This window comes from Vanessa atalanta, chromosome 9, assembly GCF_905147765.1.
Source record: "Vanessa atalanta chromosome 9, ilVanAtal1.2, whole genome shotgun sequence".
Taxonomy (NCBI): domain Eukaryota; kingdom Metazoa; phylum Arthropoda; class Insecta; order Lepidoptera; family Nymphalidae; genus Vanessa; species Vanessa atalanta.
The window spans coordinates 3065652-3090156 of record NC_061879.1 but is presented as its reverse complement, the minus strand read 5'-3'; the positions used below and the strand labels follow the sequence as shown (position 1 = coordinate 3090156).

The following is a 24505-nucleotide window of genomic DNA, read 5'->3' as shown; positions in this document are numbered from 1 at the left end:
GTATATAAATTATTAGTAGGCACTTATTAATAACAAAATTAATACCATATGGTTTTTGTTAAACTATTCTATTTTCTTATGTTTACGGGGTATAATTGTCTTTTTTTTTATACGTTCTTATTTTTCTTGTACCTCTGAAATGTTCAAGTGAATTGCCCAAGTAGGGGTGGTATAACGTGCGCAGACGGTTGTTCTCTACAATAGAGCTCTCTTGTGTCTTGATTTGACTTGGACCTAAATTGATAAGATGAACTACATCTAAGTTTTTAACTCTAGAGAGGCCAACGTAAGCCTGCTCTTTACTTCGACTTACTTACTTACTTACTTTACTTCGTCGAAAAGAATACTGTCAAGGCTTAGGCCTTGTGATTTGTGTATAGTAGTAGAATATGCTAAGCAAATAGATAATTGTTTCCTTTGAACATATATGTACATTACTTAATATCTGTAACTTGTTTTTGACTTCTAGTTCGCAAATTAAATTATGTTTAAATTGAATTGTTATTTTACGTGCGCTATTGCTGTTGTCGACGTCCCCAATGTACTTTCTCTATTTTTCCATTGGACCCATTCACCAGTCCTTTGCTGACATCAGCATGCTTGCTCGATACTGTTCTTCCAAGCAATAAGGATCCCCATTTGTAGCGCTAGAGTACAAACTTAAATCATTCCTGTTACGATATACATACTCTACTACAGTCTCACGAAACCTATTTTGTTGTTGTATACTAGTATACTCAAACAAAGAATATGCAATCGAATAGGCTAGGCATCTTCCATCGGAAGGCATTGAAATAATTCTTATGAGCGCGGTTGCCACTCGCTCAGACACGTCCGCGTTAAGGTTTAATTACAACTCTCCTATCCCGCTGCTCGGGCGTCGCATCGCGCGCCGTGTACCGAAATGCCTATTATTATTTTTTTTTTTAAGTATAATGATTTTGCACCATTGATGTGCGCTAAATGCTAGTTAATAACGTAATAAATACGAAAGTCGGCTATACTCATAAGTAATAAAACGGAAATATTTGGATTTAAAAAACTTAAGGGTGGTATTCAACTTGTTATATATTCACGTGAAGACCTTAAAATCCACATTAAGACTGGCTGTCATAAGTTTTGATTGCTGGTTCTTACATCATTTTTTTTATTACAGTTATTACAGGAACTAAGTAGTGTTCCTAATAGAACCAATAAAATGAAAAATTATAATAAAATGATAAAAAAATACCAGTTTCAGATTTTTTCCTTTATATTGGCCTAATTATCTACCTGCATGCCAAATTTTAACTTTCTAGGTCACCTGGAAGTAGGTTATAGTTTTGATCTATAGGTCAGTCAGTGATAAAAATGACGATTTTTAGACATTAATATCTAAATAACCATTTGAGATGCGTTTATGAAATTTGGAACACATATGTATCTCGCAAGTCTCAATATATGAGCCAAATTTGACACATTTATGTCAAATAGTTTTTGAGTTATGAGGAGGTCAAAAGTGGCTCCAAATGGTTCGTGTAATATTACACACGGTGCTGCTCGCCAGTTCTGTTACTAGAACTTGGCTGACACGCTACCGCGTGTCTAGATACATATAATAAAATTGGAGTGTTTGTTTTAATATTAAAATAACCGCGTTTTACTAAATGCATATGTTTGTATACAGGGCACATATACCTAAATAACATTTTTTACAATTTTTGTCTGTCTGTCTGTCTGTTTGTTCCGGCTAATCTCTGGATTGGCTGGATCGATTTTGACGGGATTCTCACTGGTAGATAGCTGATGTAATAAGGAGTAACTTAGGCTACTTTTATTTTAGAATTATATGTAAAATAATAATAAAGTCACGCTATTTTATTAAACTCAAACGCGCACGAAGTCGCGGGCACAACTAGTGTGTAATAATTTTGAACGATTACTAGACACGAAATACCTCAGTAAATTGATTCCATAGTCTATTTAGGAATTAACATTCAAATATTCAGACTCCTATCAGCAGTATACGCGGTAAAGAAAGTTAGCTTATTTGTTAGCTGACTGATACAGCTCGATTCGTTTTTTTTAAGTCATAAATAATAAACAGTCCCTTCAAGGTCTTAATATTAACCGTGCCTTGTAAGGTCATTGCGCCACCAATCGTGGTAATTACTGTGTTGTGCCGGTAGTTACGCTGGCTCTCTAATCTACCTTATTCAACTTTTAATAGTTCCTACCTGGAAATTGAAATCAAGAACTCGCTATCTGCATCCTTGCAAACCCACCACTTCACCAATGAGACAGGAAAACATAAAACACTAAATAATTATTTTTCTTTAATCCAACTGCAGAACTCTGTTTTACAAAATAATTAGTGTAAATATATCAATTAATTCAATTTGTTATAGATATCAGCAATAGCATTTTATATAAATATAATTCGTCGTATTTATGTATTCATTCTAAATAAAATGTTCGTTGTGATCATTTGGTTAATTGGTATTTTTATAATATTGTGTCTTCAGTTAAGGTTCTCGAGGGATGGGAGACTGTTCGCGAAGATACCTGGTCCAAAAGGCTTACCTATATTGGGTAACGCCTTTCAGTTTCTACTTTCGTCTGGTAGGAATATACTATTATTTATTTTGTAACAATATCCGGAATCCATTTTGAGTCAAGCACCGATCTTTCTGCCTTAAATCAGCTTTTCCTACTTCCTCCTTCCTCTCCGTTAAAGGCGAGCCCTTGCTTACTTTAAACTTGTTACTAGGTTACGCACTGGGTGACGTTTTGTCATTTATAGCGTCGTTTTTTCGCCGTCATAAGTCAGCTCTTTAAAATTTATATATACCTAGTATACTTTACTACATTAAATTAAGTATTTAGGCTATGAAAAGCCTCTCCGTTAAAATGAAAAATGAAAATTTGGAACTAATAGCCGTCAATAAAGATTATACAAACTAAAAAATGGTTGTGGTCCACAACGAGTTCAGACAGCGAAAAGAATAATACATCTATTGTCAGTGATGTCATCCCGTTAAAAAGACGTAGATCGAGAAAGGATTCAGTAACCGTGCGCGATGTTCATTTCGGATTTTTATCCCAAGGGGATTTTTATCCATGGGACCTGCCCTTATTTGATAAACCTTATCATGAAGAGAAGTAATAATATAAAATATACTAACGAAAAATTAACCCATAAGTCCGATGAAATGATCGAAGTTAACGCTGACCCAAATAAAGCGACATAAAAAAGTAACCAACTAATTGTATCTGATCTAAATACTACTGTAAAATAATAATATAATGTACTCGAAAACTTATCATAAATAGGTATCTGCCTAAAAAATTATGATACAATTCAATTGAGATGATTGGTACGCTTCATAATTTTTTAGCAGCCTCCGGTTTTGTTGAACTTAAGGTGCCGATTATTCCTATTTGTTGGAATGTCCTTCTGCGATGAAGGAATGATGAATTTGAAGGTGCTTTACAAGCTTTAGTAGATTGGACAAAATATTTTAAAGATACATTAACTGCTAAAACATTGACTTGACTTGAATCCACCTATAGTAAAGTAAATAAGTGAGTGATGTTCTGTAATAGTTGTGTCAAGCGTTGTGTCATTCACTCCAAAAAAGTCAATAATCATTCATAATTACAAATTCATGCAAAAATATAGAACTAAAATTTCAGTCAATATTTAAAATGTAAAATAATATAAAATGTTGAAAACATTGTAATCGAAAACACAGAACAGAGTCCCAGTTTCATTTCTAACTCCTTTTTGTTGCCAAAAGTACGACGACGACTAACGACGACTCTTTCAGACTAATCTTTAATTTGAAACAACTGAACAGATTCGTAAAGATTACTTCTATTTTGTTTCTTACCTTTATTTTAGGTTACCACTATTTTAGGTCTAGAATGGATAAAAAAACTGGTCTTAACTCAAGCCTACTTTCATGTATCTATTGCTAACACAATTTCAGATTCCTAATGTTCAATTCTTATCAAAATTTGCATTAGTATCAGCTATTTCAGATAACTTGTCTACCATTCTACCGGCACGTCGTCAGCATAAAAAACTTTTGCTTCTATAACCTTCTTCTATAAAAATAAAACTCACATATTATTTTTTCAAAAATGTCCGGAATCCCGTAAGGTCTGCCTGGTGCATCATGAGTGCCATAATGACAAAACGTTACCCAGTGCGTAACCTAGTAACAAGTTTAAAGCAAGCAAGGGAGAGTAAGTAAGAAAAGCTGATTTAAAACAGAAACTGGTAGGTTGACTTAAGATAAATTCAAATCATTTGTAAAAAATACATAAATAAAAATTAATAGTATTCAATACAAGTTTAGATATATTAAAAAAGCGTGGATATAATACTTTTTGACTTTCAGGCAGAATATATTATTTATGTACATAATTGTAATTAACCAACATAACTTTGTATTTTAAATACTACTTAAATAAAGTATATTTTGATTTTAATTTATAAAATACTTATTGTTGTATAACATATGTATTATTTTGTTCATACACGTATTTATATGTTATATATAACATGTATTAATCGTATGTATGTATGTTATGTAGATACGTTATGTTTATATGATTTAAAAGGCGTACACCTCCGAACCCCTTTCTTAGAGTATTCAATGTCCTATATCCAAAGGTTGTCTGGAAGAGATCGCTCTTTTAGCGATAAGACCGCCTTTTGTACCGTGTTTTCTATTTTGTTGTGTTGCTTCTTGTATTTTTTTGTTTCGGTGTACAATAAAGTATATTTATCTTATCTTGTTAAAATGATATTGAAGAGATACGTTGATTCTAAGATTGTATTTATCATCATTTTACAATCATTATGATGATTATAGTAGGCTTTCTATGTCATGCGGATGACACGCAAGCACATGGAGATTTTTGAGAGGACTGAAAACGAACAGAATTTTGTATTCGTTTAATCCAATGAAACGACCATTGGTTTGAGTGTTATTAAATTGATATTGATATTTCGTTCGAAAAATCGAGTACGTGCAATATTTAAAAATAACATCCAAATTTTATTAAATAATCACTCAAAAATGAGTTGACGTATTAATTACAATTAACAATCTTTATCTGAAACTGAACTGATATCTGAACTTAGACTTGTTGAATGCGTTAATCGTTGAAAGACTTATATTTAATTTATAACAATAAAATAATAAAAATTATGTCATTCCTTTCAGAAACAGTAACTGCTAATTGTGCAATCATTTACTTTAATAACTTTTGAATCACATTAGTTATGATTTCATTTAACTTATCTGCACCTGTGAATTATTTTATTAATTATGTTAGATAATATTTCGTTTTGTTCACACTGAGTGTTCTTTATAATGACACTGCGACGGCAATGTAACATATTTTTCGGTGTAATCGTCTAAAGAGTTCTATTATAGTTAGATTTGGGAGGTCTGGTTTTTTATTTAAGTGGTGCTGCTAGTCCATATGTTTCATTTTCCGTTATTGTAAATCTTTTTATGTATATAGACGCATACACTCTTTCATTTTCTTAGTTAATAGTATATTAATTTGGCAAATAAAAATATACTTAATCGAAAATCTTAATGTAAAAAAAAATTGTAACACTATCGGAAAAAATATTTCAAAAAAATTGATAAGCATGTAAATTAAGTACTTCCTTATAAACTTAATCAATTGATAAAGATGAAAATTTATCATACAATTAATTAACAAATGTGACTCGAGGACTACTACAAAATAATTAATTACTTACTAAAATAATTTTAGTGTTCAACGTCGCATATCACTCTCTGACATTAACGATCTTGTTCCGCGAAGTTTCTAGTTAGTTCGTTTCAGATTACATCTACTAAGTTTTAAAGATAATATTGACTAATAACAATGCGGTTTTTGTTATGCCGCATTAACCTATTAGTTAAATTAAAATTAGCAATTATTAAATTGGTATCAGTACTGGTAATTACAATTTACTATCTAACTATATAAGTACAAAGTTAGCCCAGTGGCTAGAGCATCTTAATCGGAAATTGAAGATTCAAGCCCAGGTGTAAGCACCACTGAATGTTGTGTTCGGTGGTACAAGAAAACATCGTAAGGTTATATATCATAAATTTAAATCTACGTCGTTGTGTATCTGTCGCAGGCAATCTTAATTAAGCGTCACCGTTCAATATATATATATATATTTTAATTTTCAGAAGAGTAAAATAAATTACTGTATTCTATGAACGGAAATATATTCATTGAATATCATAAAAGCTGATTTAACGGCACCGTTTAGTACAATAGCTAGACTGTTTATTAAAAGACTAAATTAATAGGTTGGTTACGCCATATACACTTATCTTCATTGGAGCAGCGAGATGGAATAAGACACCTCTTTTTCTTGAATTGAGAGGAGTTAAGAAGCAAAGTAGTGGGTCATACAGGCAGCTTCTTTTCACTTTACTATTCAAGGCATATTATTTAATTTTAATATTTTTGTTTAGGTATTATTGTTTAGAATTTCTGTTACATACTTTACAAATCAAATTGTGCACGTGCGTCAAATGTCAAATATAAGTAAATCTTGTTTATTCGCTTTCAGAAAAGTTATTCATGTTTTCGAGAGAGCTGTACAAAACTTACAAAGGTGTAATACATCTACATGCATTAAACTTCCGTTGTGTGAATATTTACGATCCAGAAGATATGGCGGTAAGATAAACTGTATGAGACAATTATCATCAAGGAGGTGACACATTTGATGGCTTCCTAAGAGTATCCGCCACGGCGGCCATTTTGTAGGGTGTCCAGGCAACTGCTCGGGACTCGAGACTATAATATTATAGTGCTCAAGTGTGGGCTCGATATCTGTGTGAAGACACCGGTGTACTCTCTGTTCCCTAACTCTTATAATCCTATGGGACGACAAACTACCAGTACAGATGTAGAGTACAATTCAGTAGCAATTGAAAATGAGTAGTAGTTACTCACTAACAAAGTGTTTTAAGAAATGCTATCCTTGATTTCTTAAACAGAGCTTTATATTATTTATAGCTTACCTTTAATCTATTCATTTTTCATTTAATTTAATTTTTCAAATTAGAAAGGTTAAATGTTAAGAAAAATACAAAAATAGAGCAGTTCGCCCTCAACTAGCTTACTTTTTACAAGCATACTCTTTCGAATATACATGCCAAGTATATGCTACTGTGATCACTTCTTAAAATTTTGCGCAAATTTGCAATTGCTTAGAACGTATTTAGTCATCTACATATTTCAGAAAAAATCACATTTGATATATTATCGCTAAAGAGCATAGTTATGCTAAGATGCTGAACTATGTTACTGTTTGATAAATAAACATTTTTCTTTTATGTGGAACTATTTATATTTACAGACTATCCTTTCTAAGACACAGTTCCATGAGAAAGAAATACCATATGGTTTTTTGAAACCTTGGCTCCGCGAAGGAATTCTCACAAGCAACGGTATAAAAAAACCATTGAATTTGATTTTATTTTGATATTCTTGCATGATTTTTATACGAACTTGCTTGCATGGCGTTTTACGATCAATTATTTTTAAACTGCAAGTAAACAAAATGATATCTCACAGCATTTAGCTCGGTAAACTATAATAGATGCTTGATAATATATTATACACAAAATGTTTTTGTTACTAGGTAAGAAATGGCATTATAGACGAAAGATGTTGACGCCTTCGTTTCATTTCAATATCTTAAAGAAGTTTGTGCAAATTTTCGTAGTACATATGGAAGATTTAATAAAAACCTTAGAAACAGAAGAAGTTTCGAATGATAAAACAGATTTATATGAACTGACCTCGCATGTAGCTCTTAAGATAGTATGCGGTGAGTTGGTTTTTTGGAACGAAGCTCTCTTAGACGGCTTACAGTATACATACATAGTCGCATAAGGAACAAGCGTTATGCCCAGACGTCCTATTCATCTATTCCCCCCCCCCCTCCTCTCTGTTCGTTTTATAAACAGTTTTATACAATATCATTTACACTTACTTTTTTGTTATTATTTTAATTCACATCGGATTTTTATAACAATTTTATTACTTGTTATTTAATTATTCATCGCGTCTATTATTTAAAACTGTAATGTAGCTTTGTTCCAACCATTAGTCCCACTTTTATTTTATATTATAAATGTGATATCTAAAAAAAATAAGTATTTCAGAGACTTCAATGGGCCTATCAAAACATAGCAATCTAGACATTTTGTATAAGAAATATTTGTATGCTATTGAAAAATTCGGACACTATATAACGCAAAGGGCTTGTCGAGTATGGCTATTCTTTGACTGGAGTTTCAACTATTCGAAACTAGGCCGAAAACAAAAAAAAATTATACAAGATTTACACACTTTTTCAAATGACGTCATTCGTGACAGAAAAGAATTACTGACGCGAAATACAACAAACAAAATCGATGCCGGTACTGGGATCGATGAAAATAAACGTCATCTCGCAATGATCGACTTGCTTTTTGAAAATGAAAGAAATAATAACATCGATGAAAGCGGAATTAGAGAAGAAGTGGACACTTTTCTATTTGCGGTAATATATTTTGAGTTTCATTTTAATAATATGTAATATAGACAATAGAGTTAGTTTATATATTTGTCGCTTTTATGTCGTAAATACTGTGCCGATCATCATGAAATTTTGCACACACCAAGTCTATGAGTAAATAGGTATACCCTAGTCAGACATAGGTGACGCCATGCGCTCTAACTAGAAAATAGAAGTAAACGAAGTGTTCGAATTTTAAAATTTTTACACAACATTCACGATTGTATCACAAGAAAAATTTCAGGGCTTTGATACAATAACAACTGCTTTAATGTTTTTCATCATGAGGATTGCAAATGAACCGACGGTCCAGGTAAATATTTAAAATTATTAACTTTTTTAATTAAATATAAGTTGATAGTTATTGTTTATTTTGTTCTTGTTATTTGTCTTTATTGAATCGAAACATACCCAATTCTCTTCAAGTTTATTTCATTGTTATTTAAATATATATCAATATTTAAATGGGCAAAAACAAAACAGTTTAGTATTTTCGCCTTGCCTATTTTAAAGAAAAAAAAAATTAAGAGTTATCATTAAAAAATATACCATAAAATGTAAGGAAAAATTTTGACGACTAGTTTGAAATAATTGTATAATCCTATTTTTGTTTCGTTTACGATTGATATAATTGGTAAAATAATAAGTTATGTATATCAACCGGACAAATCAAAATTATATTATAATTTTGATTTGTCCGTATAAAACAGGAAAATTTATTTTTCTTTATAAAACAGGAAAAAATTCAAGAAGAAATTGATAATATATTTGGAAAGTCTACGCGCACGCCCACCGTTGAAGACTTGAACGAGATGAAGTACACTGACTCTTGTATAAAAGAGGCTCTACGTATTTACCCCCCTGTTCCATATATATCAAGACATCTTAAGGAGGAAACTGTCCTCGGTATGTATATGGATCTTTTGTTTTATTAGTGACACGTATATTAAATTCAATGTCATGTTAATAGTTTATATTTAAATTGAGTGAAATTCCCAAGCGCAGTAAATATACGTAATAACATACTGGTGGGTTATTATGAAACTTCTCATTTATTTAACTGATTCTTACAGATTTCAAAACCTATGATAGGTTTTTTTTATTTAATTTCATTGTAAATTGATAATTGTTCGCACGATTTACTTTTGTTTTTTATTATACAGTCGCCGCTCTCTACGTGGCCAGTAACATTTTTCCGCTGTCTTAAATTAATTCTTTGTTAAATTATAACAATTTAATAAAATTGCTATCAAGAATCCTCTTTATTGTTCTGCACACCTATGGCTGGACTCTTCAAAATTAAACTATAACCGAATTTTTATCGTCCCATAATCATTGGGACAAAACGGCTTAGGCTATAATTATTTTTTTTTGGTTTAAGGCTTGTTGTTTTCTTGAAGGTTCCCAAGTCGGATCGATTCGGAAACACCGCCGGCAAAAGTACACGTAGACATATATTAAAAAAAAATATATACATATCTGATATTTATAAAATCTTCTATGAAACAAGCTATTTCTTCTGGTACATATACATACATACTTATAAGTGAAGATATCCATGTATATATTTTTGGATTTATATTTATAGTACATTATGTAAATCAACACTAAGGTTTTTTATAAATATTAATTTGTGTTATACACATCGTGTGTAAATTTTTTTTGTTAAATTCCCACGCGTCCTACGCTGCCGTCGTACTTAATTAGTTTAACATATTCAACGTTCAACTCTTATAATTTCAACTTTTTAAACGTGAAATAGATATACTGCGTGAAATAGAACTGTCTCGGTGTTAGTATTTTTATTTGTATAGATAGTGTCGCGCTATGAAAGAACTAAATTTGTCTAGTTTGACAACTATATCTTCGTATTATGTTTCAATTGAGCCGAGATGGCCCAGTGGTTAGAACGCTTGCATTTTAACCGATGATTTCGGGTTCAACCCCAGGCAGACACTACTGAATTTTAATGTGCTTAATTTGTGTTTATAATTCATCTCGTGCTCGGCGGTGAGGAAACCTGCATGTGTCTAAGTTCAACGAAATTCTACAACATGTGTATTCCACCAACCCGCATTCGAGTAGCGTAGTGAAATATGCTCCAAACCTTCTCCTCAAAGAGAGAGGAGGTCTTAGCCCAGCAGTGGGAAATTTACAGGCTGCTCATGTATGTTTCAATTCAATTCTTAGTTTAATGGCTTTTAGTTGTGCCGACAGGGCGCAGATTATTTCGCCAATGTCATGTAGGATGGAGAAGACAAACTATTTTTTTTATTTTATTATTAATTTATTTTATTATTAATACAAGAAATAAGAATAAACTTCTAACCCCTACTTTCCGTTTGCATGCGGTACAGAGAACGTTTTTGGGCAATGGTATACGCATATATAATAATATACCGGGAAATGTAACCAATTTACCATTTACGAAATTTAAAAAGTTTATTAAGACTAAATTAATAAATAAGTCTTATTATTCAGTAAAAGAGTACTTTTTTGAGAAAAAAACGCCTGGATTTAGGCTCGGGTTCCATAACAGGACTAATTATTGTAAAAAAACAGCATTGTAAATCTGTTTATTTGAAAAGAGCAACTATGCGAGTTTCTTGCCGTTTTTTCTCGCTGGAGGCTGCTTTCCGAAACGGTGGTAGATTTTTAATATCGACTATTCAAAAACGCTTCGTTGTGAAGTTTACTTGAATAAAATTGATTTAATTTGATTCGAATTGATTAAAATTTGAAGATTAGCATAGTTGTAGCAATTTCCTTGTTAATCCTTAACCTAGAACAACACAAACATTAAGGGTTAATAATAAGCTAATTTAAAAATAATTGTTAGTTCTCTAAACTATATATAATAAAATATAACACTGAATTAGACTATTCACGCCTTAATTTTATTACATTTAATATATTTACATAAAAACGAACAAAACGAACTAAACACAAAAGACAACAAACATTCAACATTTATAGGGCGAGGGACTTTAGGAGGGAGAATGTCGTAAATGGGATGAAGAAGTTTAGGACAAAGGAACAGGACATGGGTTGCGGAACCTTCGTCTAAGCCACATTCACACAGCGAGTGATGTATTAGGTTTATGTGTGACAGCTACGCTTGATACTCGTTACATTTCATACTTCTTCACTAGTGTGCGTGTATTTAGTTGCCAAGAGTTGGCCACAATATTTTTCGACGTATTCGTCTACAATTAAACTGTCGTTGAAGATGCGCTTATTAATTATCTGTTATATATCTATTATTCCATCATAACGTGTCAATCAATTGTGTAGTCAACAACAAAAGGCAAAGAGACGCATTTATGAAAAAAAAATACTTATATTATATTTATTAATGATCTCATTAAACTCACAGGTGGCTATAGGATCCCAGCAAACACGCAAGTCAACATAATGATATATGATTTACATCACAGAGAAGACATATATCCGGAACCAAAAAAGTTTATTCCAGAGAGATTTCTACCAATAAATCAATTGAAAAGACATCCTTACGCCTATCTTCCCTTTAGCGGAGGTCCAAGAAATTGCTTGGGTAAAGTTAACCTTTGTTAATGACTAGCTAGCAATTTATCAAAAAAGTTATTGTTGTAGCTTATTACATCAGCTATCTGCTAGTTAAAGTGCCGTCAAAATCGGCCCAGCCGTTCCAGAGATTAGCTGGAACAAACAGACAGACCGAAAAAAAATAAAAATATGTTATTTTGGTATATGTACCGTATACATACATAATTACATACGCATTTAGTATAAAGCAGTTTTTATATTACAAATTTTACTTTATTTTATTTACAAACAGACATTCCAATTTTATTATATGTATAGATTTTTTGTTTTATACAAAAATTAAGTTATTTAATTTTGTGTTTATTTTCAGGTCAGAAATTTGCAATGCTTGAAATGAAAACATTGATATCGGGTATAATCAGAAATTACTATATTGAGCCTGTGACTAAACCTGAGGAGCTTGTGTTCACTGCAAACTTGATCCTTCGAACAACAAAACCCATTTACGCTAGATTCAGGAAAAGGAATCTTTAATCTTTTAATGTATGTTAATAGATTTATTATGACATTCAAAAATACGATGACAGAGATTTATGCGAACCCGTCTGAGTAGGTAGCACCTACTCATCTCACATACTACACCCAAATAGAATACGTAGGCGGCTCAAGCATTGACTATGTAAAGCATTGTTAATATTTTTTCTGTAGCAATATTTCTGGGAGATTATGATCAGTTACCACGAAGTGGTAAATTTTCATGTATAGCCAACAATTTTAATTTAAAAAAAAATGACACGAGGCGTATTTAAGGAAATATACGTAGTGCTTAACATTAATTCATTAATTTATTTTTAATTTTAATTAGTAGTTTAATTATTTAATTATATTTAAGCTTTATTATAATATGTCATCGTAATTCACGTGTACACCTAAATGATTTTTTCTATAACGTATTTCGTTGTGTGTAAGATATCACTGTTTTAGCGATAATTAGGTTAATATGTTAATTTAATTGCACAATTTTTTTTAAATAAAAGCATTGGTTGTTATTTATTAAAAATTGATTAGTATTTTTTTGGATCGGAAGCGGAGTATCAATCCACTAGAGTACGACCACTCTGTATATAGACACGCTTTTATTTATATCTTTGTGACATCGTTGATTTGACTTTCGTTCTTTTGATAGATTGAGACACATAATTCAAAAACATTTACATGTGTGATAATTGTTCCAAATTTCAATGAAATTAACTATTTTTTATTATAAATTACACAATAAAACGAGTACATAGGATGGACATTGAGTCAGGTCAGTTGTTAATGATATTACAACACGCTTTAATGAGGATGTTATGAGAAGTAAACAAGTGGGGCCTGCAACCTACTGCATGTTTGCGTTTGTTAGTGTAATATGTATAATTTATTGCAGGCGAATAGACCATTATGATTGTTTTTGAAGTCATTTTCATTGTTCTAAATATTGTAATTTTATGCGTAGATTACAATGGCAAGAGCCCTTTTATGGCTTCATTAAGAGAACCGTGACGAAAAAGGCTACCTGAACTCCTTGGACAAGAGAGACCATGTTAACAGAAAAATTCCACCATCTTTCCACACGGTGTTCAAACATAAACACTTGATGGTAATTTTTAAGTATAACTTACATACTTATATTGAAATGAAATTCGAGATTTGAACCTCACTGTACCTTCTCAAGGACTTATAATTGCATATAACGATATACGGCAAAACACATAAAAAAATATATCCATTGTTCTTTAGAAAAAAGTGTATTTGTCTTTTTACACACATATTAATTAATGACTATCCATGTATTAATGTATATCTTTGATCGTGTCTGCTGTTCAGAAAATCCTTCCGAAAAGAATGAAATTCTGTGAATCAGACGACCAGGGCTCTGACCTATGTTTAGCCAAACCTAATTTTTTTGATTAATGACATTATATACATTTTCTTGTGGTTCATATATCCTATAGTAATGATAAATATCATTTTAATGTGGTAGGAAACATATATGTATTTAAGAAAGTTATAAAAGGGTAATAAAACGAGCATTGATTAAGGGCTCCGAAGTAGCAAACAGACAGCGCATAAAAAGGCGCTGAATAGACAATGCTTAAAAAAGGTTCCCAAGTCGTATCGGTCAACGAAAACTACAGCTTCCAGAATGCTTGTGGATTTCCGGGCATCGAGGTGGTGTAGATCAAATTTGGAGTTCTGACGAGGTGTCCGGAGGAGAAATTCATTAGCCGGGATTAATCCAAACAATTTCTCGGAAAATTCCCCGTGAAAAATGCGAAAGTCTCAAAATAAACAAGCGGATAATATATGTATATGAATAAACCAATCTCATTAGTTTAAATAAATTTAAAAAAAAAAAAGTTTAAATAATGATATTATGTTTAATTATAGTCTATATAGTATGTATTAACCTATAGTTTTTCACATAACACTAATTAACAAAGTCATTGTTTTCGGTTTAATTATTGAATAAATAATTATATTAACTACGCCTATAATTGCGTGCAACACGAAACATTGGTCAGTAACGTAGCTTACGTTACTTTGCTAGTAGACAATCCTCGCATTGTCTTCTGATTTTTCCGAAGCAATTGAATTCATAGAACGTACACTAGGTACACGGGGATCAATTCTAGGTCCATTTCTCTTCCTCATATAAGAAGAAGAAGACTTGCATTATATTTTAGGTAACAAACATGACCGATTTGGAGACTAGCTAAGCTATCACACACATTACTCGACAGAAAAATCTAATAACTTTTTATTATTCGACCCGTCAGTTGAAGCTAAGAACACGATGCTTTCTAGGTAATTAAAGTAATAAGCAATTTAGTGTTAATAATTTATTATTAAACAGTAAGAAGTCAGATGAGGGCCGTTGATCTGATGATTCATTTACTCAAATGTTGATAAAAGGCAGTGTGCTTACTGCCTGACAATGCACCTTGAAATATAATTGGAAGATAATTTTATAATAAAGACGATAGAGATACTTCTGTCAATAACCTTTCTAATAATAATTCACTTGTTTCATTGATTGGAATTCGTAATAAATCTTAACGTAGTAGGTACCCTGATATGTCTATTTTTTGAAAATAACATGTCGTCTTGATCGGTATCGGTCACGGCAGCTAACCTGAGACCAGCCCACTACGCAAGACATTTTATAGTGCAGAAGTGTGTGTACAAACACAGATTCACTCTCTATTCCCTCATTGTTACTGATCAACGACAAGCCAAGCCACTAGAACAGAAAGTGATTCTTGCCATAAATTCACTTATTAAGAACAAACATTTTTGGAAATGAGTAACTACACAGTTTTTTTTATGATAAAGGTATGCGGACGAGCAAATAGGCCACCTGATGTTAAATGGTCACCACCGCCCATAGAGAGATATTAACCATTCCTCACACCGCAAATGCGCCACCAACCTTGGGAACTACGATGTTATTTCTCTTGTACCTGTAGTTATACTGGCTCACTCACCCTTCAAACCGGAACACAACAATACTGGGTACTGCTGCTTAGCGATAAAATTTTTATTCTTATTATTATATAATTTCAATTAAAAAAGGTTAAATGATATATATATAGCGATTAGTAAGAGTGACAATGAACGGGCACAAGGGATATAACATCTCAGTTCCCAGTCGTTGAAAGGTTACAATCTTTTTACAGCCCCACTGTCTACGGGCTGTGGTGTCCACTTATATTCAGGTGGCCAATTTACGCATCCGCTAGCCCTTTTTAAAAAAAAAAACCGTTAAACCTAAAATGTCTTACAGATTTAAACGAAAATACACATGACTAGCTGAACTTTCGGTTTTGCCACTGCGAAATTTGTAAAACTTTACCTTTACCACACAAACGTTTAGAGATAACTGACAGATTTACTTTTGTATTTATAAAACTGGTATAGATGTTATATCTACTGAAATGATTGAAACTATTCCTGCAGGAGAGCAAGGCGACCGTATCAGGTTGTAGCCATGTATTAGAAATGAGAGGGTGTAGAAAAAGTAACTTTTGAAATATAAAAAACATAAGTAACAGTAACTTTCCTATTTCTTACAAATTTCCTAATCTTACTTTTATTTATTACTTTAAATTAAATTTCTTCAATTCTAATATTTTTATTTTATGAAGCTCGTAATTTTTATGTCTTCGTACCGGAAACACCAAAAAAAGGATATAAGCGAGATTTTCATTGTAATTCCCTGCTAGTACCAATTATCAAAATTAAAATGGACTAAAAGGTTATTTTTTCCCCCTATGAAAAATTACTACATTAATAATGACAATTCGTTCTCACCTTAATTCAGGATGTGCTGTTAATTTAACCTGACCTGAGCAGAAGACACTAAAAAAATTGCGTACTACAGAACCATTAAAGAGACATATTCGTCGTTAATTTATAATTAACTTTGCATTCTCGATAACGTTGATTTGTCCGGTTATATTAGTGTCTAGCATTTTATCCATCAGTACATTACACGGACACGTGTCTCACTGTTAACAACATGTTCGTGTCACTTGTTACTATCTGTCTGTTCATTGGATTTATTCTAATTCTTCTTTATGACCAATATAATCGCGAGGCGCGGCTGATACGCCAAATACCAGGTCCAAAGAGATGGCCCATCGTTGGAAATACGATAAATTTCTTGTTACCGCTTGGTAAGTTTAATTTTAATGATTAGTATAATAAAATACAATTTTTTTAATGACTTGTTAAGCGTTTTTTAATAATTCGTCAACAAAATTATTGCAATGATCTAGTCTTATCCGTTAATATAAGAGAATAAAAATAAAACTTTTTTATTATCGTTTTTTTTTCTTCTTTATTTCATTTCTCTGTTTTTATTTATCTTTATTGTGTTTGAATTTCCGAATTGTAAATCAGCCTACTTTTATATAAAAGAATGAATTTTTAATTTGTTTAAGTCATTGACAAGGCAGTCCAGGATGTTCAAGTCACTGTCATCTGTGTTTTTTTGAAAAACGAAGTGCTCTCCCTTTTTTTATTGGATAATAATTTGGTATTTTTATTATTTTCAATTATTTTTCTTTTGTTACACAAAATAAATGTTTAAAATTGATATGTTAAAATAGCTTGTTACATGAAAAACTTCTATGTGAACATAAAATTTCAGAAATTTCAAAACTATTGTTGAGATTTGAAAATGTTTACTATTATTTAACATTATAATTTCAAAATTCTCTATTAGTATAAATTGATGCGGTATATTATATAGAAAACAATCAACGGTGCCTTTTCAATAATTTCTTGACATATTTTAACCGATATACCCTGTTCAAGTTAGCTTGATCTTTTTGTTAGACGGGCTAGTGATGAGAAACAGAAAATATGACATATATAACAGTCGATGGAACGATGGAATGCGTAATTCAAATTAGAAATCTTTTTTTTTAACTTATTTTTATAAAAAGAGTTATACCAGCTAAAGAGACCGCAACCACTAACCAAAAAGGTTCGTTCGTAACAATAACTTATCAATGATCTTTAATAAAGGATTTTTGTAATCGATATTTGTAGCAGTTACTGCATGGCTATCCGCGTCCCTACGTCCGACCAATGTAACATTGTACAAGCGTCTATTATTTTCAGTGTTTCTATTTAAATTTTACTTCGAAGCAATAATATATATATTATAGAAAAAGTCTTAAAATTTTCGAAATTTTAGGAACTTTTGTATAATATGTAGGTACTTTTATTAATATTTTTACAATTTTTAAAATCATTAAATTAAGAAAATACGTTCGTCATTGCAAAGTGATGTCGAAGAGAAAAAACCCGTCAAAAAGATCAAGCTATCTTGTATAAAACTCACATTTATGACTTTAGCAGCAGCACTGTATCGTATTAACGCTACTATTCAAATTGAATAATTCCGAATCTGAAGATTAAATGAACTGATAATGAATATATTTGTAGTTCCTCAAACCGAGAATAAAAACGATAAACTTTATGTCCTTAAAAATACATCTCACTATACTATACTTGATGGTAGGGCTTTGTGCAAGCCCCTGTGGGTAGGTACCACTCACTCATCAGATATTCTACCGCCAAACAGCAGTACTCAGTATTGTTGTGTTCCGGTTTGAAGGGTGAGTGATCCAGTGTAACTACAGGCACAAGGGACGTAACGTCTTAGTTCCCAAGGTTGGTGGCGCACTGGTGATGTAAGGAATGATTAATATTTCTTACAACGCCATTGCCTATGGGCGGTGGTGACCACTTACCATCAGGTGGCCCATTTGCTCATCCGCTTACCGATATCATAAAAAAAACTCACACATTATCGTTTTACCTTATGCCTAAAAATGTGGACGTCTGTAGTAAATATTCATGGTAATATATTTACTAGGGAATTAGAGTTCAAATATGTAAGCAGCAAAGTGTAACCTAATTTTAGAAATAACAAATAGTACTTTTTTAAATATATGTGACAATATATTCGTGTCGGTATATAAACTCCATAATACTCAACCTTGTAACAGATATAACCAGAGACATTTCTTATATTACATACCAAAAATGCTTCTTGTAGGATTTATTAAAATATTATAATCGCCTTCATACATTTGTGAATAATTACGAAGTAATTACTAATTAAACACCACACGCAGCAAATAGCCGCCTATTTATAGACAAAATCTTCTAGAACGTAATGAGGTCATATCGGATTATAGTACAATTTCAGTAAAAACATAATAAAATATATCATGCGGAATATTCATAGTAATCATAATAAATACAATGTAACTATTTTCTTGATAACGGAAAGAAAATATATGGGTTTACTAGTAGTAGTTAAATTTTAATTCAATCAGACCTTTTCGTGATGAGTCAGTCAGTAATATATTGCTCCGATATAGATTATTCACTTTGTTTCAGACAAATTATTTTTATATCTTCGAAAAATGCCACGTGAATTTGGAGATATCGTACAGATACACGCGATACACGAGAGAACTATAGGATTTCTTGATCCTGATAATATTGAGGTTGTAAAATATTTCTTATGTATATTAAAAACTAATTTTAATAACTGATTTAAAGAGAATAAAACATCTTGGCCAATGTGTTATACGTCCAAGTTTATCGTCAAATGTTCACTTGGTGGAATTACTTCCTTTGTTATTATTATTAGCTTATTTACCAGCACAAGTGACATAACTCCTTATTTCCCAGGGTTTGTGGCGTATTGGCTTCGTCAGGAATGTTTAATATTTCTTACACTGTCCATGACTGTTGGCAGTTGTCACCACTCAACATGACATGGCCCATTGTACAATTTCATACAATTTTAAAATTCGTAAATTTTTCCATCGACCCGAAATAAGGATAACCCATGATTTGCCACAACGTATCTTCTAATCTTGTCGAATTACATATATTTTCCTCTTTAAGAGTGTTAAGTAAATTTTTCGCACGTGACATAAGCGAAATAATCTGTGCCCTCTCGGCATAAATAAAAGTCACAAATATATATATATATAATATACATAAAATTAATTTCTTACCAATTAGTTTTGCTCAAACAAATTAACCATTTATTGAATCTCTTATAGATCGTTAATATGGTTTTTTTTTCAGACAATCTTATCCTCGCTTCGTTTCAGTGATAAAAATATACCATACAATTTTATGAGACCATGGCTTGGCGAGGGACTTCTCACAAGCCAAGGTATGCATAATTATAATTAATATTAATCGTAAAAATAATAAACAAACTATAGACATCATATTAAACAATAATTTACTAATTTACTACAATATACATAATTATAATTAAACTTTAATCTCAGGTCAAAAATGGCATCAAAGACGAAAGTTGTTGACTCAAGCGTTTCATTTTAATATATTGAAGAAATATTCGATAACTTTCGCTGAGCAGACAGAGAAGTTATTGTACGACGTTCAAGAAAGGGTCAATGAAAAAAAACTTGACATAGTGCCTTTGATAACGTCAACGACACTTCGTATCATGTGTGGTTAGTAATTATAACTATTTACGAGAGATTGATTGCTGTTCTGTTGTAACTTCAAGTTATAATGTATTAAAAACTAAATTATATTTTTAGTTATTTATCTATAAGCATTTATTTAATTCTATATATTGCGATTACCATTTCTAAAATTTTACATATTTTAGTTTGAGTCTCAATACAATCTTATTTTTATATAAATTATTAAAATTTGGTGGTAGGACTTTGTGCTATGTTCGGGTTTAAAGGGTGAGTGAGCCAGTATAACTACAGGCACAAGGGACATAACATCTTAGTTCCCAAGGTTGGTGGCGCATTGGCAATGTAAGGAATGGTTAATATTTCTTATAGCGCCACTGTCTATGGGCGGTGGTAACCACTTAAGAACAGCTGGTCTATTTGCTCGTCCGCCTATACCATGAAAAAAAAACTCTTATCTTAATCAAATTTATGTCATACAAAGATTAAATAAAAAAAAAATGATTTAAAATATTTACAAGCCTACCCTCAAGGGTGCGACTGACTCGTATACCGTGACGGGAAACGACATGACGCTATGGTGTGTTCCTTGCCCTTTTACACTACTGCTCTCTACTAACCTATGTGCATAGTATATACTATATATGCGATGAAACGGATATCCAGCAACTATTAGGTAACCGGCCTATCCGGCCTTATTTTGTTATCAGGTTAAATATCGGTTAGTAACGCAATATTCATTTCATCTCTACTATATATAACATTGCTATAAATTATTATGATAAGAAGAAAAAAAAATTAACTAACGAAATACTATTTTTTTATTAATTTCACTCGAGATGTATTTATAAGTTTCCTTTATTAAATATGATTTGTTCATATTTTAGCGACAGCAATGGGTACGTCAATGCATGAAAGTATTGAATCTGTGGCGAGTAAATACTCAAGAGCAATTGAAGAAGTCGGAAAGGCCATTGTTGAGAGGATGTGTAGAATTTGGCTACATGTAGATTACTTTTATAAATGGTCGAATATTTTTAAAACGCAAGAGTCTGCGCTTAAAGATTTACACACGTTTACTACGAGTATCATCAATGAGAGGCGAACATATTTACAAGAAAATGGTATAGAGACATTCGAAGACGAAGAAAGCAACGGGAAAAAAGGAAGATTGGCCATGTTGGATTTGCTTCTAGAGAAAGAAAAAGTGGGAGATATTGACGTTGACGGTATCCGAGAAGAAGTCGATACATTTATGTTTGAGGTATTCATTGTTACTATTTACTATTTATTACTTAAGCGATATCAATTCGAAATCTACAAAAGATATCGTTGATTCCTGACCACAATGCATGAAATTTACTCGTACGCTGTGCTTTTCCCGCAAAATTTCGTGTACATTCAAAATATTTTTTAGAAGTTTCATTGTAAACTGCATACCTTTGGCGTCAAAATCGTGAAACCTCTTTTAAATATTTTTTTAAATATCAGATAGCATAAGTACATTAGTTTTGTTAGAATTGAACTATGTAGAAAACAATTTACTTGTATTTGTTAACGTAATTCCTTTTTTTTTATATAGCCATAGCACCGCTCTCTAACCGGCCAGTATTTTGTAACAATTTAGTAAATTCATTCAAGAATCCTCTTCAATTTTCTGCACATCTACGGCTGGAGCTCTTCAAAATAAGATTATAGCCGATTTTTTATATGCAGCCATCACTAAATAATCACTGGGACAAAATTCGGCTTACGCTATTAATATATAAGATATCCTTACTAATTATATAAATTCTAAAGTGTTAGTTAGTTTGTTACGCTCGTACTTTTTTCACACGTTTTTCATCTGCTTCAACCGACGGCTTTGGCCGCCTTTGTCTGAAAAGGTAGACAGGGAGGGATGTAATCTTAATTTTTGTCAAAAAAGATAAAGGTAAATAAATATTTCGTCTTTTTTTTTCTCTAGGGTCATGATACAACAGCGCAGGCGTTAACTTTCTTAATAATGACGATCGCCAACGAACCGAGAGTGCAAGTAAGATCAATTTATTTGAGAAAATATCACTTTGTATATAGTTTAAGTTCCTTGAGCTAAAATTCAACTTTTTCTTAATATAGCTAGGCAGACTGGCAAATGGGCCACTTGAGTATTGGTCAATACCGACCATAAACATTTGTATTGTTAGAAAATTAAAACCATCGCTTGCATCACCAGTACGCCACCAACTTTGAAAACTATCATGTTATATTTCTTGTTTCTGTAGAGGCACTAGTAAAACCGGAACAAAACAAAACTAAGTATTGCTGTTTGGCAGTATATGCTATGAGTACGTTATACCTATCCAACCCGACTTGTAGAAAGACCACTGAGTAAATCATGAGATGAGATGAAATGGAATCAGTTACTTATTAGTTACATAACACCCACCTATACTTATGTAGATAATACATGCACAGAAATACAAAAAATGTGCTCTACCTCGATAATAATTTGTTTTTGATTAAAATAATTGTTATATAATTTAGTTATAAAAATACTTAATTTTTATATATTATATATTTGGTTTGTATTTTTGAAGGTCAATGTTGTGCACACCTTTAAAGACGCTTTGACTATTACCCACATCAGATATTAATTTTAAGAGCTTAGTGATAAGTTGATGGTGTATTTTTTTCTCAATAAATAAATTTATCATAAATATAATTTTAGGAGAAGATTTACGAAGAACTGCAAAATATATTTAAGGGCAACCAAAATACGCCAACAACAGATGAATTAAACGAGATGAAGTATCTTGAATGCTGTATAAAGGAATCTTTAAGATTATATCCCAGTGTGCCCATTATACTAAGATATTTAACTGAAGAAATTACTGTAGGTTTGTACAAACCGACCCAATAAGTACCGCTTACCAAATGCTGAGCTGATTTCTTTTTTAAATTTTTTCTTTGTAAGGACTTATATTAATGAAATAATATTAGGTATTTAAAAATGCAATGCCCAGATATGATTAGCAACCGCTTTTCGCTGTTATTTCTCACACACTTATAGATTCAGAAATATACATTTATTAACTATATAAAAAAAAAAAATTATAAAAAAAAATTACTCAGGAAGAAAATCCCAAGAAATCATTGAATTGTTATGTTCTATTTTTAATTTTTTTTTTGTAGGAGGTTACACTATACCCCGAAATTCCCATATTCATATTTCTATATACGACTTGCATCGTCGTGCGGATCTGTACCCAGAGCCGGAGCGCTTTATTCCAGAAAGATTTCTCCCTGAAGCGTGCGCTAAGCGACACCCGTATGCGTATATACCTTTCAGCGCTGGACCTCGAAACTGTATTGGTAAGTTAGTTAGTTAACATGTATAAGACTGACGAAAAAGAGTAACTCCTGAGTTCCTTGCCGGTTCTCGGTCGCATCCATATCCCGAATTGGCGGGAGCTCGGAATGTTAATACTGTCGAAGTAGGTCATTTTCAAATTTCAAATTCTGTGGCCTGCTGCCAATATCCATAACCCTTACTTTTCGTAATCCGAATAGTAACAATGAGCATAATATCTTAGCTGTTTATATAACATAATATACATAATAGGTATATGTTAATATTAGTAACGCTAGAGTAAGCTTATGTTTTTTTTTTGCCAATTATAATGTTATTATTTTTAAGCGATTGTACGTCGGACTTTTTAGCACCACGGCCGACCACTGAATTATCTTAATTAAAAAAAATGACCTATTTACTTAAATTATGTTTGAAAAATATAAATTAACTTTCAGGTCAAAAATTCGCTATGCTGGAGATGAAGACTTTGGTATCATCTTTGCTTCGGAAATATCGTCTGGAGGCGGTGACTAAGCCCAGCGATCTTAAATTTAGAACTGACATTCTATTACGAACCAATAATGAATCGATCTATGTTAATTTTTTTAACCGATGTTGATTGAGACATTACGTCCAGAACGTTTAACGTATTGACTTAGATTTAACGCCGATTTTATTGATAAACATCTAATATCGAATAGGGTATAAGCAGAATAAAGATTTTAATAAAAAAATCTGAATTAAATTATGAATGATTGTATAAAAAAAAAATTGACATAACGTTAGAGAAATAAAAATATATCCTTATTCCTTTATTCTACACTGCCAGTAACATTGCTTGATATTTTATTTTAGAATGCAGTACATATTCGAAGATGTAAAGGCACAAATACACGATAGGAGCCGTGCAGTTATTTCGCTATAAGGAACATTCTTTGCTTTCTTACAATATTCAACAACTCACACACAGAAATATCGTATTTATATAACATTAGCAACCTGTAA

General features: G+C 31.7%; 2 protein-coding genes across 3 annotated transcripts; both read left to right on the top strand.

Annotated features, from left to right (window-relative positions):
- Window positions 1–323: 323 nt before the first annotated feature.
- On the top strand, window positions 324–12664 carry LOC125066391 (cytochrome P450 4C1-like; the record flags this gene model as incomplete). Its single annotated transcript, XM_047674454.1, has 11 exons — window positions 324–348; window positions 2003–2019; window positions 2505–2571; window positions 6602–6711; window positions 7391–7487; window positions 7682–7913; window positions 8422–8587; window positions 8847–8915; window positions 9340–9508; window positions 11979–12158; window positions 12501–12664. Coding segments are annotated over 11 exons (1296 nt in total), but the record flags the coding sequence as incomplete, so codon positions are not given.
- Window positions 12665–16660: 3996 nt separating this feature from the next.
- LOC125066243 (cytochrome P450 4C1-like) lies at window positions 16661–24284 on the top strand. Of its 2 annotated transcripts, none has more exons than XM_047674244.1 (9): window positions 16661–16851; window positions 19094–19149; window positions 19796–19886; window positions 20008–20193; window positions 21054–21430; window positions 22133–22201; window positions 22877–23045; window positions 23341–23520; window positions 23956–24284. In XM_047674244.1, the coding sequence occupies exons 1-9, from the start codon at window positions 16695–16697 to the stop codon at window positions 24117–24119; spliced, it is 1449 nt and encodes a 482-aa protein (XP_047530200.1). In that variant the 5' UTR covers window positions 16661–16694; the 3' UTR covers window positions 24120–24284. The 2 variants fall into 2 exon arrangements, with proteins under 2 accessions (XP_047530200.1, XP_047530199.1); XM_047674243.1 differs by having other exon boundaries at window positions 19094–19203; window positions 23956–24282.
- Window positions 24285–24505: the final 221 nt, after the last annotated feature.